Here is a 12,150-nt window from a genome sequence, read left to right as displayed (position 1 = left end):
TTTACTTTAGGAATTTATCGACCACAAAATGTTAAGGGCTACTTCAATCAAAAATGAATTTATGTCACCTTCACGTTGTTCCAAACCTGTATGACTTACTTTCATCACTGGAAGCCAAAAGAATCCCCCACTTGCTTTTTGCCAATCACAATTAATGTTGAACGAAGATGTCAAGTCTCAAAACAGATGGTACGATCATCTCAACAATATAATAAAAGTGTTGAGTATATATATTCCACGTCACATGATTGTTTTTCACTACTAACAGTGTTATTCACTAATCATCTTTCACTCCAGTGAGCTGTTAATGGCTAAGACCAGTTCAGTTTGAGTCTGTTAACTCAAGAACCAAGTCAGTTTGAGTTATGAACGAGTAATTATGATTGGTTTTGTGAATTGTATCAAATGAATGAAACATTGCTACTTTTCTCAGAAAAGTGACAAGATATAGTTTCTCTTTTTGCTTGATATAGCGCTAGTCACTATATTGCATCGTTTTCAAGGCTTTAAGTCTTTGGTCACCATTCATTGTCATTAAATGGAAAACAGCAACCAAGATATTCTTCAAAATGTCTCCTTTTGTAAATCACAAATTTGCAGCATGCAAATAATGACAAAACATAACATCCTGAATATAGTCGTAAAAATGTCATTTTAAGACCAACTAATGGTGCCTGAACATTATAGGGTTAAAATGGACAGATGAAAAAAAGATGTAATTGTAATCCACTATCATGTGGAGAGATCAGCTGGGCGCGCTATCTGACGTCTCATCTCTGGAAAGAGAACTGAAAAGCCGGAGGAAAATGCAACAGCAGCCTCCGTGCAGCCACAGACAGAAAACAAATAAAAGATCCAATTTTAATCCTTATCTCGACTGGGATCGGATCGCTGTTTATCTGAACTCATATCGTCTTTTTCAGAGAACAGTGACGTTTCCACAACAGTATTAAACAGGAAGCCGGGGTTACACTTCGGTTGGAGCAGACGAAAGCACTTTTACGAATTAAAAAGTAAAATAAAACGCGTTTATTAGACAATTATAGCCGCTGGGTTTGAAAACTGACGCGCGAGTTTGTTCAGCGACGTTGACGTGTGCCGCGCGCTTTTACAAAATGTGCTGCGCGTCCTAAAAGCCGTTAGTTACCATGGCAGTATGGCAGTTGTAAATAAATGTAGCCATTTCTAATTTTCGACTGTCTTAAAACACCAGGATTGTTTGAACAGACCGCTCACACATCTAGAGCGTGCCATTTGTCTCGTGTTAATAGAAAGATCTTGTCAGTTTCCACGAAATTGTTTAAACGCTGCGCTCCAAAAAAAAACAACGCTATCCAGTCATATGAATTATATCACACACTTTTTACAACGAGTCACCATTCACAACAACAGCACCTGTAAGTTACTAGCGAAACTTTAAACGCTTACGTTTGATCTGCCGGGGTTTGCTCTGCTTTCTTCGGGACATGCTTATTCCGTCGTTCCTGCTCAGCTTGCGGCAAAAGCGATCAGTCCACCGGGGTCACTAGCAGTAACAGCAGCACTGGATCACAGCTCTCGGCCCGTCCGAAGACACCCGCATGACCTGTACTTTGATATTCAGAGCCGAAAGAGCTACCTGTGGCCGAGTGAGGCTTCCCAGAGGAGCGATCTATCCTCTCCGTTAGCCACGATAAACTCTGCCGATGTAGCCCTGACAGCGTGACTGCTGCTAGAGAAACTACACCTTTAGCTTTTAATGATTTGTTTATGTCTAAGTTACTCCGGTGAAGCACAGAGAGAGCGCAGTTCTCGGGCTCGATCGACACATGAAACAGTGGTGCTGATATGTTATGGCACGCCTCCGTCACGCCCCTTGCGTATGATGCCATGCCGCACGCCGCTCACTACGCTCGCGCTCCCAGCAAGCTCTCGATGCCCCTAACATCGCATTTCATTAGTGCAAGGCATGCAATGTGTGCCTCGTTTGCATGAAAAACAATTTTCTTAAGGATGAGCGAGCGTATACGGAAAATCTTGATTGGCTATTGAAAAAATAATGTGGTTATTTACCACTACTCGTTTTAAAATCAGCATTATAATTTTGTATTGCATAAATAATGTATAAAAGATTATATATACATAATAATTATACTTTATTATAATATATTATTATAATAAATAATAATAATAACTGAGAGGTGCTGAAATCGCGTTTGGTCTCGTACTGTATCGCGTATCTTGTCAGTGTGTGCACTTGCTTGGCCATTTTTAGTTGATAAACAGGAAAGTGGGTCCAGCTGAATTGAAATGGTGATTTGTTGGATTGGTATAAAAAAGGTTATTATACCGCGGCAGTCGTCGTGTGAAGCCCTCTTAGTGTCAACTCTACCGTGCGACTCCACCGGGCAGGGACACTGGCAAGGGATAGAAGTATCGCTTTTTGTTTTAGTTTATTCATTTATATATTTATTATTGAAATGTTGTTATATGCATGTGTCAATTTTATTTAATTTCTTTATATTCTTAAATATGTGGGTATATAGTATTTATAGAGTTGTAACTTTTAGTTTTAGTTACTTTTTCTTATATGTAAGTCGCTTTGGACAAAAGCGTCTGCTAAATGACAAAAGTAAATGATATTATTGAATCATAGATAATTATTATAAAACAGGATATTTTATAATTTAAAATATATAATAATTAATAATTATTATTATATTATTTAAAATAATTGTAATAAAAATAAATAATTATATATATATATATATATATATATATTTTTTTTTTTTTTTTTTTTTTTTTTTATTATTCTTTTTTTTATCTGCTGCAACACTGCAGGGGTGAAACAAGTTTACCAAATAAGCCAGGCTTGTTCAGTTAGTCTGACTTATTTTGAACTAAATCAACTGACAATAAGTCAGACTAACTGAAATAAACCTGGCTTATTTGGCCCTGTACATTACATTCTGTACATTAAATGGGGTCATGACCAATATCCCCAAGTAAATGTTGCGTGGTGATTAGTGAGATACAAAACTCTTACAGTTATAACTCTCAATCATAGTATAATTACCAAAACAAAAAGTGAGAATGTTATTATTGCTTTCTTAGCACAGATGTTGGCACTGTCACCCCCTCAAAAACTCACTGCTTCCATCTAGTGACCAACGAAAAAGCTTATCTCATGCCTCACAGCAGAGGCCAGCATGTAGATCCTCTCAGGCCACAACATTTGAATATGAGTCAAATACATCAACCTTGTCATATGTTAACAACGTGGAACCTGTGAGGCAACCACAAATAATAACAAAGAAAAAATAATAAAATGTGTTGTGTCGTGATTTATTAAGATTTTTTTAAAAGGTTCAGAGCAAATTGGATTGGACTATTAAATTCTATTTACAAGATAAAGAGTTTGACCTTGTTAATCTTGATGGAGGAACATTGTTCATTACGTCTTTTATGACTAAACATGATGAATTCAACATTTAATCTAAAAAATGATTATGCATAATAACAATAAATGATGACATAATACAATAAACTAAATCAAAATGAACTATAAGTCTATATTTTGAACACCCTATTTAAAATGAATTTATTACAAACCTGTTTGCAATGTGGAGCACATTCTGCAGATGTTAATCCGGGTTTTTAAAAAAAAGGTCAGTAATAAAAATTGTTTTTCGGATGCTGGGCATAGTCCAATCCATCCTTACCCTAAATTATATTTATTAAAAAATATATATTACCAAATAAAACAATGTAAAGAATAAAAAAAGACATGTAGAAATAAAGTCAATCGAAAATAGAAGAAATCATTTGACCAAATAAGCAGTGTACATAGATTTGAAGAAACAAGTCTTGACTTGACTTGAAGTCTGAGTTTTCAATTATAAATCCTATAAACTAAAGTTAAAAGGTATTTACAATGGAAGTTATGATGAATTTCAAAGACAAAAGCAGCAGCCACATTTTACCTTCTTTGTTATTTTGTAATCACTTCTCAGTACCTCCTCTATTTCTAGACCAATGCCTCGTGAGCATGAACTTGCAATATTTGCGTGAGCAACCCAGATCTTGGGTTGAGGGTTGATAACCGTTATGCCACCACAGCTAGTCAAACAACTATTTAAAAAAAACAGCAACAAAATTGACTACTGAGTGTCATTGGATACAGCTTTTAACTTCTCAGCTTTGTAACCTTCAAGCTTTCCTGGTAGCTTTGTTCAATAAAACCGACATAAGTTCAAGTTTATTTGTATAGCGCTGTTTACGATACAAATCGTTGCAAAGCAGCTCTGCAGGAAATTAAGTTTCCACAATATATTTATATATTGCAGAACCTTAATATATTTAACTTATGGCAAAATTATTAACTTAAGACGTTAATTATTAACTTACCTGTGAGGAATCTGAGCCTCTGTGACACTCTTTTACCATCTGCATTAGCACACACTTTATCACTGGGTACAGCATGAGCTGCTTTGACAGAAGAATTTGCTGTGGTGGCAAATTAAATTATCCATATGGGGGAATGGCTGAGAACATAAAATGGCTGAGAATGTTTCTTTGATATTTTGATTTATTTGATATGTTTGGTTCACTTCACGAATAAATGTAAGTTTATAGATCTCTATGTTCTAACAAACAAGTCAGTGCAGACCATGCACAGAGATCAAATTCTAAACTAATCACGATTATTAATGAACAGAATGGATTTTTCTCTCCTCAGTCTGCTGTACAGGGTGTACACTTTGTACACGTGAAACAGCTGCTCTGTTTTTTAAGGGGGTAAAGTATAGGATCAGGTTAAAGGCCAATGTTTTGTAATTGAACCTGTGTGAGTGATTGATTTTGTGAGCTCTTCATTACATGGGAGGCTTGAGTCTGTATCAGTCTTTAACAAAAGAACAGCTATGATGAAAGAAGTTTTGCTCTGCATGTGCTTGACTCTGGCACCTGTTTGGACAGCCCCTGTACAGACAGGCAAGTATTGTATTGCTTTTTAAATAATATTGAACATTATACAGTGAAATATTTAATATTATTTTATATAATATTTTACTTAATTATCTATTTTATTAATTTTTGAAGGAGTATTGAATATAAAATAATTAATAATATGTATTAAAGAACGGGTGTTACAGATTTCTGTTTGTATTTGTACAGACTCTGGGCCGGTGGTTGTTCTGAAGCATGGCAGTGTCCGTGGACAATATACAAAAGTTAAAGGCTCAGAAAAGGTGGTGGAGCAGTATTTGGGTATTCCTTTTGCCCAGCCACCTGTTGGACCTCTCCGCCTGGCTGCACCTAGTCCTGTACAAGGATGGGAGGGCATAAGAAATGCCACCCAGCATCCATCCATGTGAGTATGGCTATATTCATAAAAGTAATTGTAATTTATGCAACATATCTGTACTAAATTGCTTATTTACAGCTAAATTACTATATATTTACTCCACCTATACAGTATATATACACAGTAAAATTAGACCTGTGAAATTTATTATACATTTAAATGCGGTAGCAACATTTTAGGATATATGAGACTGAAATGAACTGTACTTTTCATTAACTGATGCGATGTTAATATTACATCTAAAGAAATAAAATCCTGTTTAATTTACTGATAACCACCATAACAACACAGGTCGTAAAAGAGACAAAATTAGCCTTTCCATATGCTGAGGTATATACTAATTTACAGTAAAAGGTGCATACAGTGTCATTCACACAAATACATGTCTATTTACGTTTTTTCACTGTAAATGACTGTACTGTTCATTTTCACTTCCAAAATATGTACATTTAACAGCATTTTCCTTATTTACTGTAATGTCCTGCTATAGATCTATTACAGTTTTTCACTGTACATGATAAAGGAATTTGCCATTGCCAGCCATAGCAGTTTTACAGTCCTTTACCATTAAAATGACAAACATTTTTTACAATGTACCTTCTCTCGCTGTATTCTAGATGCCTTCAAAACCCAGATATTCTGCCTATAGTAGCAAAATCAATGGCGTTGGATTTCACACCAACAGGAGTCTCAGAAGACTGTTTGTATCTGAATGTTTACACCCCATCTCAAAGATCGGAATCAGATAAACTTCCAGTGAGTACTGAATAATCTTATCTAAACTAGAGGACAGCACTTTGACTTACGAATTCACAGTAGAACTTATTCTATTGTGCTTTATTAATAATTTCCCTAACACCTCTGACAAAAGAAATTTATGCAAACCAACAGGTAATGGTCTGGATTCATGGAGGGGCTCTGGTTATGGGCGGCGCTTGCACGTTTGATGGATCCCCGTTAGCGGCCTATGAGAACATAGTTGTGGTTGTCATTCAGTACCGACTTGGAATTTTAGGATATTTCAGGTATTCATTTATGGTGGAGAAAGTGGACACTTTATCCCCTTAGAATGACATCAGATTTCTTGTATCATTTTAAATATGCTTCTGCAATGGTTTATAATAACACATGCTTCTGGTTTTAGTACAGGCGATAAGAATGCTCAAGGTAACTGGGGTTTCCTAGACCAGATCGCTGCTTTACAGTGGGTGCAGCAAAACATTGAGGGTTTTGGAGGAGACCCCCAGTCTGTCACTATAGCTGGGGAGTCTGCAGGAGGAATCAGTGCCTCTTTTCTGGTCAGTAAATGTTTTTTAAAACAGCATTATCTTCATTATCTTTCTCTTTTGTTGGATATTAATTATTTATGTGCCTGATATGATTAATAACGAGTAATCGTATGATTTCTGATGAGTCTTTAAAAAACAAGATAAGTTCCAAGTAAGTTCCTTGCGGTCTCATTTGGCTTCCCCTGGAAATATGATAATAAGTGAATAGCTGAAAGACGAAAGACAAGTTGTTAAAACAACATAAGATATTATCAATTAATAGATTCTCTGTACATTTCAGTGCAAGGATCAAGTGTGTTCTAAAGATGTATGCTTATGTTCTTCTAGACATTGTCACCCATGACCAAGGGTCTGTTCCAGCGGGCCGTCTTTCAGAGTGGGGTAGCAACTATGATAGGCTACTCCGTCAAAGACCCATTGGTGCTTGCCAAGGTATTTAGCTCAAATACAACAATAAATGTGTAGTGCTCAATAGTTCCTTATAGGGAATCTGTAGCATTATGTGAGATATCAAGAATTTTAGAGCCTTGTTAAGTTTAGTTCAGTTCACTTCAGTTTGTCTTTATTTAATTTCTCAAAGGAAATTTGGTTTCAGCATTTAGACACATAAACAATACATTAAAAAGCACAAAAACATATAGGATAATTGATAAACACTTAACTGTCTAATTTAAAGGTCATGAACTGCCTCTGTTTTTTTATTTTGTACTGTTCTCTGAGGTCCAATCTTATCAAGATTTTTACATCAAAAAAGCATCATAATTTAAAAGCAATAGGTTATTTTCTGTCCTGTTTTTGACCCCCCTCATCAGAACGCTCTGTTTGAATAGGTGTAGCAGATTGTAGACTCGGAAGTAAACGCCCACTGCCATTATGATTGGCTAACACTTGAGTAGTCTATGTTTGGCCGCTACATCCTTCACAGATGGACGCTGCTGTGAGTTAAAAATGCATAAATACTCATATCAAAAAATTAGTTTTACAGACAAAGCAATAGTGATCACGTAATAAAAATCTTTCTGAAAATCCCATCTTCTTCTCGTTCTTCCTGTACACCTTGATTGACAGATATCTTGTCCAGTCAGTGATGAGTAATCTATTCCCAAACCAATGGCGCTGTCTCAAACTATACCTACCTCTTCCGGTTTGTCTGATTTGTCATTGTGTTTTCTGATTTGTTATTTTGTTTTCGGATTTGTCATTGTGTTTTCTTATTGTTATAATGTTTTCTGAATTGTTATTTTGTTTTTTAGATTTGCATTTAAAAGCTTTACAAAAAGCACTTCAGCTTAGCCTAATTTGAAAATGCATATTGACAATAGCTAATGTAAGATAATTATTGTCAGCAGGGGCGGAGCCAGGGGGTGGCCAGGAGGGCCCGTGGTCACCACTGACCTAAGCTTGGCCACCCCACTCACAACTAGTTTTTGTCCCTTTTTATCTTGACAAGAAGTGCATTTAATGAGACGCGCAACCGCCGTATCTCTTTATGACCGCATCAAATGGGAGACTTTTCAGACGCGCACTTAAGCTTATAGTGAAAGCTTTATTAATGAGTACTTATACCTGGAGGTGAGGAATAAAACAAACAAAGAAAAAAAGTAATATTCACTCAGTATTACTTGACCTAATTCACAAATATCTCAACTACAATTAAGTACAAATTAGTTGTATTTAGTTGTTTTAGGCCCTAAAACAGTCCAGTACTTTACAGTGAAACACATTTCTATATTGAAATAATGAAGATTTCTGTGCCACCCCAGACTGGTTGCTGGCCCCTCCCTGGCCACCCCTGTGAAAACATCCTGGCTCCGCCACTGATTGTCAGTGTTTAGAAAAAGCTGATTGTCTGTGATCTGTTTGGCCAGGTGGTAGCAAATGTTACTGAGTGTGACTTCGCCTCTAATGAAGTGCTGACCAAATGCATAAAAGAACTGACTGAGGAAAAAATCATTGATGCAGCTAAAAAGGTAGGAGCAGAGAAGTTGAAAGGAGATGCTTTTCAATTGTTCATGAGAAAATTGGTGATATTTTCTTTATATACATCTTGAAAAGAGAATTAAATAATTTCTTAGATCAAATGACTTCCTTAGAAACACATTTTCCCTGGAGCAACAGTTGATGGGGAATTTCTTAAAGCTCAACCAGAGGAGTTACTAAAGACCAAAGACTTCCAGAAAGTTCCAATTCTTGTCGGAACAACAAACCATGAATTTGGATGGATGCTCATTCAGGCAAGTATCACACATTATTGTATGGAATGGTAAAATTAAACAAAAGAACCTTTATGACTATTTTGAAATAGTAATGCATGTGCTCTTTTTTTTTATTTCAGGCCTTAGTCTCAGAAGACTGGGTAAAAGGGATGGACGCAAAATTAGTGAAACAATCGTTGGACATTTTTAACAAAAATGGAGTAAAACTCAGCTTCCCTTCTTATTTCTTTCCAGATCATTTGTAGTGATTTAGAAACTAAAACGGAGATAAAATGCAAATTAATTTACTTGGATTAACGCAGTCTGACTAATTTATTAGTATTTGTCTCCCTCTTGTGAACAAAGTACAAAATAGCATTTAGGAGACTGGTAGAATAGCCTACTGTATGTGTAATCTTTCTTTTTGTCATCTTAGACGTCAGGAGTCAATGAAATCATTGCAGAAGAATACCTAAAAAATGCTAAAACTCCAGAGGACATTCGTGACGCTTTTACTGAGATGCTGGGGGATCTTTTTATGGTGATTCCCTCCATTACGGTTGCATCTTACCACAGAGGTTGGTTATGATTTCACTGGCAATATTTCACCATCATTGATGTTTTATTGTTGGTTTTCTTTATTATTTTCCATTATCCTAACTTCACAGATGCTGGAGTGCCTGTGTATATGTATGAGTTCCAGCAGCGGCCAAGTATATTTAAAGATCTCAGACCCAGCTTTGTGAAAGCTGACCATGGTGATGATCTTGGATTTGTGTTCGGGGCATGCTTTTGGGATGGCCATATCAAAGTGGGTATGTAGATCTAAGAACTTGTTTGTCCTGGCAAATTATTATGATACTGGACATTTACTATGACAGGGGTTTGAAACTGCAAATGACTGAAACACAGTGAAAATGTTAATGATGAAATGGTGATTATGAATATCAACTCTTTATCATCTACAGCGGCGCTCACTGAGGAGGAAAACAAACTATGCAGAACCGTCATGGGATACTGGGCAAACTTTTTTCGCACTGGGTAAGTGGTACATCAGTTTGCTGGACAGAGCATTAGTTATTGATGCTCCTTCTCAGAGGTGTAAAATATTTGAGTAATTGTACTTGATTACTGTACTTATTATTTTGGGGGATTTGTACTTTATTCAAGTACAATTTAAACCAGGGCTGGACAACTTCGATTCTGAAGGACCGGTGTCCTGTAGAGTTTAGCTCCAATCCGAATCAAATAGACCTGCCTGTAACTTTCTAGTGATCTTGAAGACATTGATTAGCTTCTTCAGGTGTGTTTGATTAAGGTTGGAGCTAAACTCTGCAGGACACCGACCCTCCAGGACCAAAGTTGCGCAGCCCTGGTTTAAACTGACTACTTGTACTTTTATTTGATTACATTTCTGAAGAAAAAACTGTACTTTTTATTTTATTTCATCTTGTAAAGTTACATTTTTATTTTATCTTATACACATTAAATATGATGAATGGAAGCTCAAATGTGCATGCCTGATGTGAGAACCAATGATCATTGTTTTCATGCATCAAGCACACACATTTCTACTTCAGTTATGACTTTCATCAGGCAAATCAAAAGTTCACCATCAAATCTGAGGAGGCATATTGAGGTAGCAAAGTTGTGTTTTCCCAAAGTAAGGTTATTCATTATTTGTTCTGTTTTGATAAAGCCATTAGCTGTGTACTATATCAGCTGGATGCACAAGATTGAGTGCAAATAAAATCAGTGATGAGAATTTAAATACAATTAATATTTTTGCGGGAATATTTTTTTAATTAAATAAAAATCTCCAAAAGTGTTTAAATAAACATTGTATGTTAAATTAATTCTTACCTGGTAGAGGATAAGTTTATAACATGTTATTATATGACACACTGAGTAGGAATTAGGACTGTCAATGATTAAAAAAAAAAATCTTAATAATTACATGATTTGCTCATTAATTAATCGAATTAGTCACAAATAATTATTTAGCAATATTTGCTGAGAAAAAATAAACCATTAAAAATTAATTATCCTCGTTGAATAGACAACACAAAAAAAGTGGCCTTTCAAAACGTTAATGTTGTAATTCTATGACTCTCCTCATTAATTCAGAACATTCTTGTATTCTGTCTGGAATGTGTTTCTAGCCTCTGCATCACATCTTGCTCTTCAAAGGGATAGTTCACCCAAAAATGAAAATTAGTAGAAAATTTGAAATATTAGTATTTGTATCTTTTCACTTAAGAAGACACTGATTCATTAACAGGGGTTGCATGAGTTACTGTCATATTCACTTTGTGTAGTTTTTGAAGTGTCATTTTTGGATGTCCCATACATGTCCCATAAAACTCTTAGTTTATTCTCATCTGATAAATAAAATTCATATGGGATGGCATGAGGGTGAAAAAGATGGGGTTTCCTTTTAATCCCTTTCTCTGTATTTTTTTCCTGTGTTCCGCTGTGCTGCGTTTTAATTGTTGTTGTTGCACTAGATACAGTATACGTGTTTGAGCTGTGCCATTGCGTTTCATTTTCTCCCTTTAACCAAACTTCTGAATGTCTGACAGAAAAGAAAGTACTTCTACTTTTTTAATACTTGAGTACAATTTAAAGTTGTACTTTTTTAATTTTACTCAAGTATGTTTTTGGCCAGATACTTGTACTTTTAATTGAGTACAATTTTAGAGTACGTTTTACACCTCTGCTCCTCCTTAAATCATTATTTAATTTCCACAGATCACCAAATGGTCCCAATCTGGTGCACTGGCCTGTGTACGACAAGTCTAATAAATACATGAACCTGGGATTGCAGCAAACTGAGGGACAGGGTCTAAAGATGGACAAGCTGCTCTTTTTCACTGAAGAATTGCCTAAAAAGCTTGCAGCACTTCACAAAGCCTAATTAGTTATTTTACAAACACAATGCTTCTACTATAAATAAAATCTCATTTGCACAATTATTTTTTGTCTCCATGCATTGAAATTGTTCCCATTAAACCTTTTGCAACTTGATTTGCAACAGGATTTCTGCACACTTTTCTATTTTTCGTAAATCCAGCCAAAATCTGAGTTGTTTGTATTTTATAGCGAAATATCGTAACAAAAATAGTTTGAGATTGCTTTATTAGAAAGTAAAATGTATATACTATTTACATATCAAACAGTATTACCAATAAATAATATACATAATTGTTGTAAAGAAATAATAAATCTTACCAATCAATTAATTTTGTATTAAACAGTGTGTGTTAATATAAAAACATTATCCCATATCGACATTTGTGTTATTTAAAAGTTTGATGCAATA

At 35.4% G+C, this 12,150-nt stretch overlaps 2 protein-coding genes across 3 annotated transcripts in view; one reads left to right on the top strand and one right to left on the bottom strand.

Annotated features, from left to right (window-relative positions):
• Positions 1 to 1,834, bottom strand: part of LOC306842836 (zinc finger protein ZFPM1-like) — a 91,146-nt gene extending 89,312 nt beyond the window's left edge. Inside the window, exon 1 of one of the 2 annotated variants that reach the window (XM_079373944.1) lies at positions 1,429 to 1,834. In XM_079373944.1, coding sequence (XP_079230070.1) covers positions 1,429 to 1,468 — 40 coding nt within the window. In that variant the 5' untranslated portion in view covers positions 1,469 to 1,834. The remainder of the gene's footprint in view (positions 1 to 1,428) is intronic. The other variant, XM_079373945.1, reaches the window with a different exon arrangement.
• Positions 1,835 to 4,788: 2,954 nt separating this feature from the next.
• LOC306842939 (cocaine esterase-like) lies at positions 4,789 to 11,800 on the top strand. The gene is made up of 13 exons (XM_079374156.1): positions 4,789 to 4,971; positions 5,155 to 5,350; positions 5,962 to 6,100; positions 6,236 to 6,369; positions 6,489 to 6,642; positions 6,961 to 7,065; positions 8,502 to 8,603; positions 8,727 to 8,867; positions 8,969 to 9,049; positions 9,265 to 9,406; positions 9,497 to 9,643; positions 9,797 to 9,869; positions 11,580 to 11,800. The coding sequence occupies exons 1-13, from the start codon at positions 4,902 to 4,904 to the stop codon at positions 11,743 to 11,745; spliced, it is 1,650 nt and encodes a 549-aa protein (XP_079230282.1). The 5' UTR covers positions 4,789 to 4,901; the 3' UTR covers positions 11,746 to 11,800.
• The last annotated feature ends 350 nt before the right edge of the window (positions 11,801 to 12,150 follow it).

This window comes from Barbus barbus, assembly GCF_936440315.1.
Source record: "Barbus barbus genome assembly, chromosome: 23".
Lineage (NCBI taxonomy): Eukaryota > Metazoa > Chordata > Actinopteri > Cypriniformes > Cyprinidae > Barbus > Barbus barbus.
Note: the sequence above shows the minus strand (reverse complement) of the source record. Positions and strands in the feature narration are given on the sequence as shown.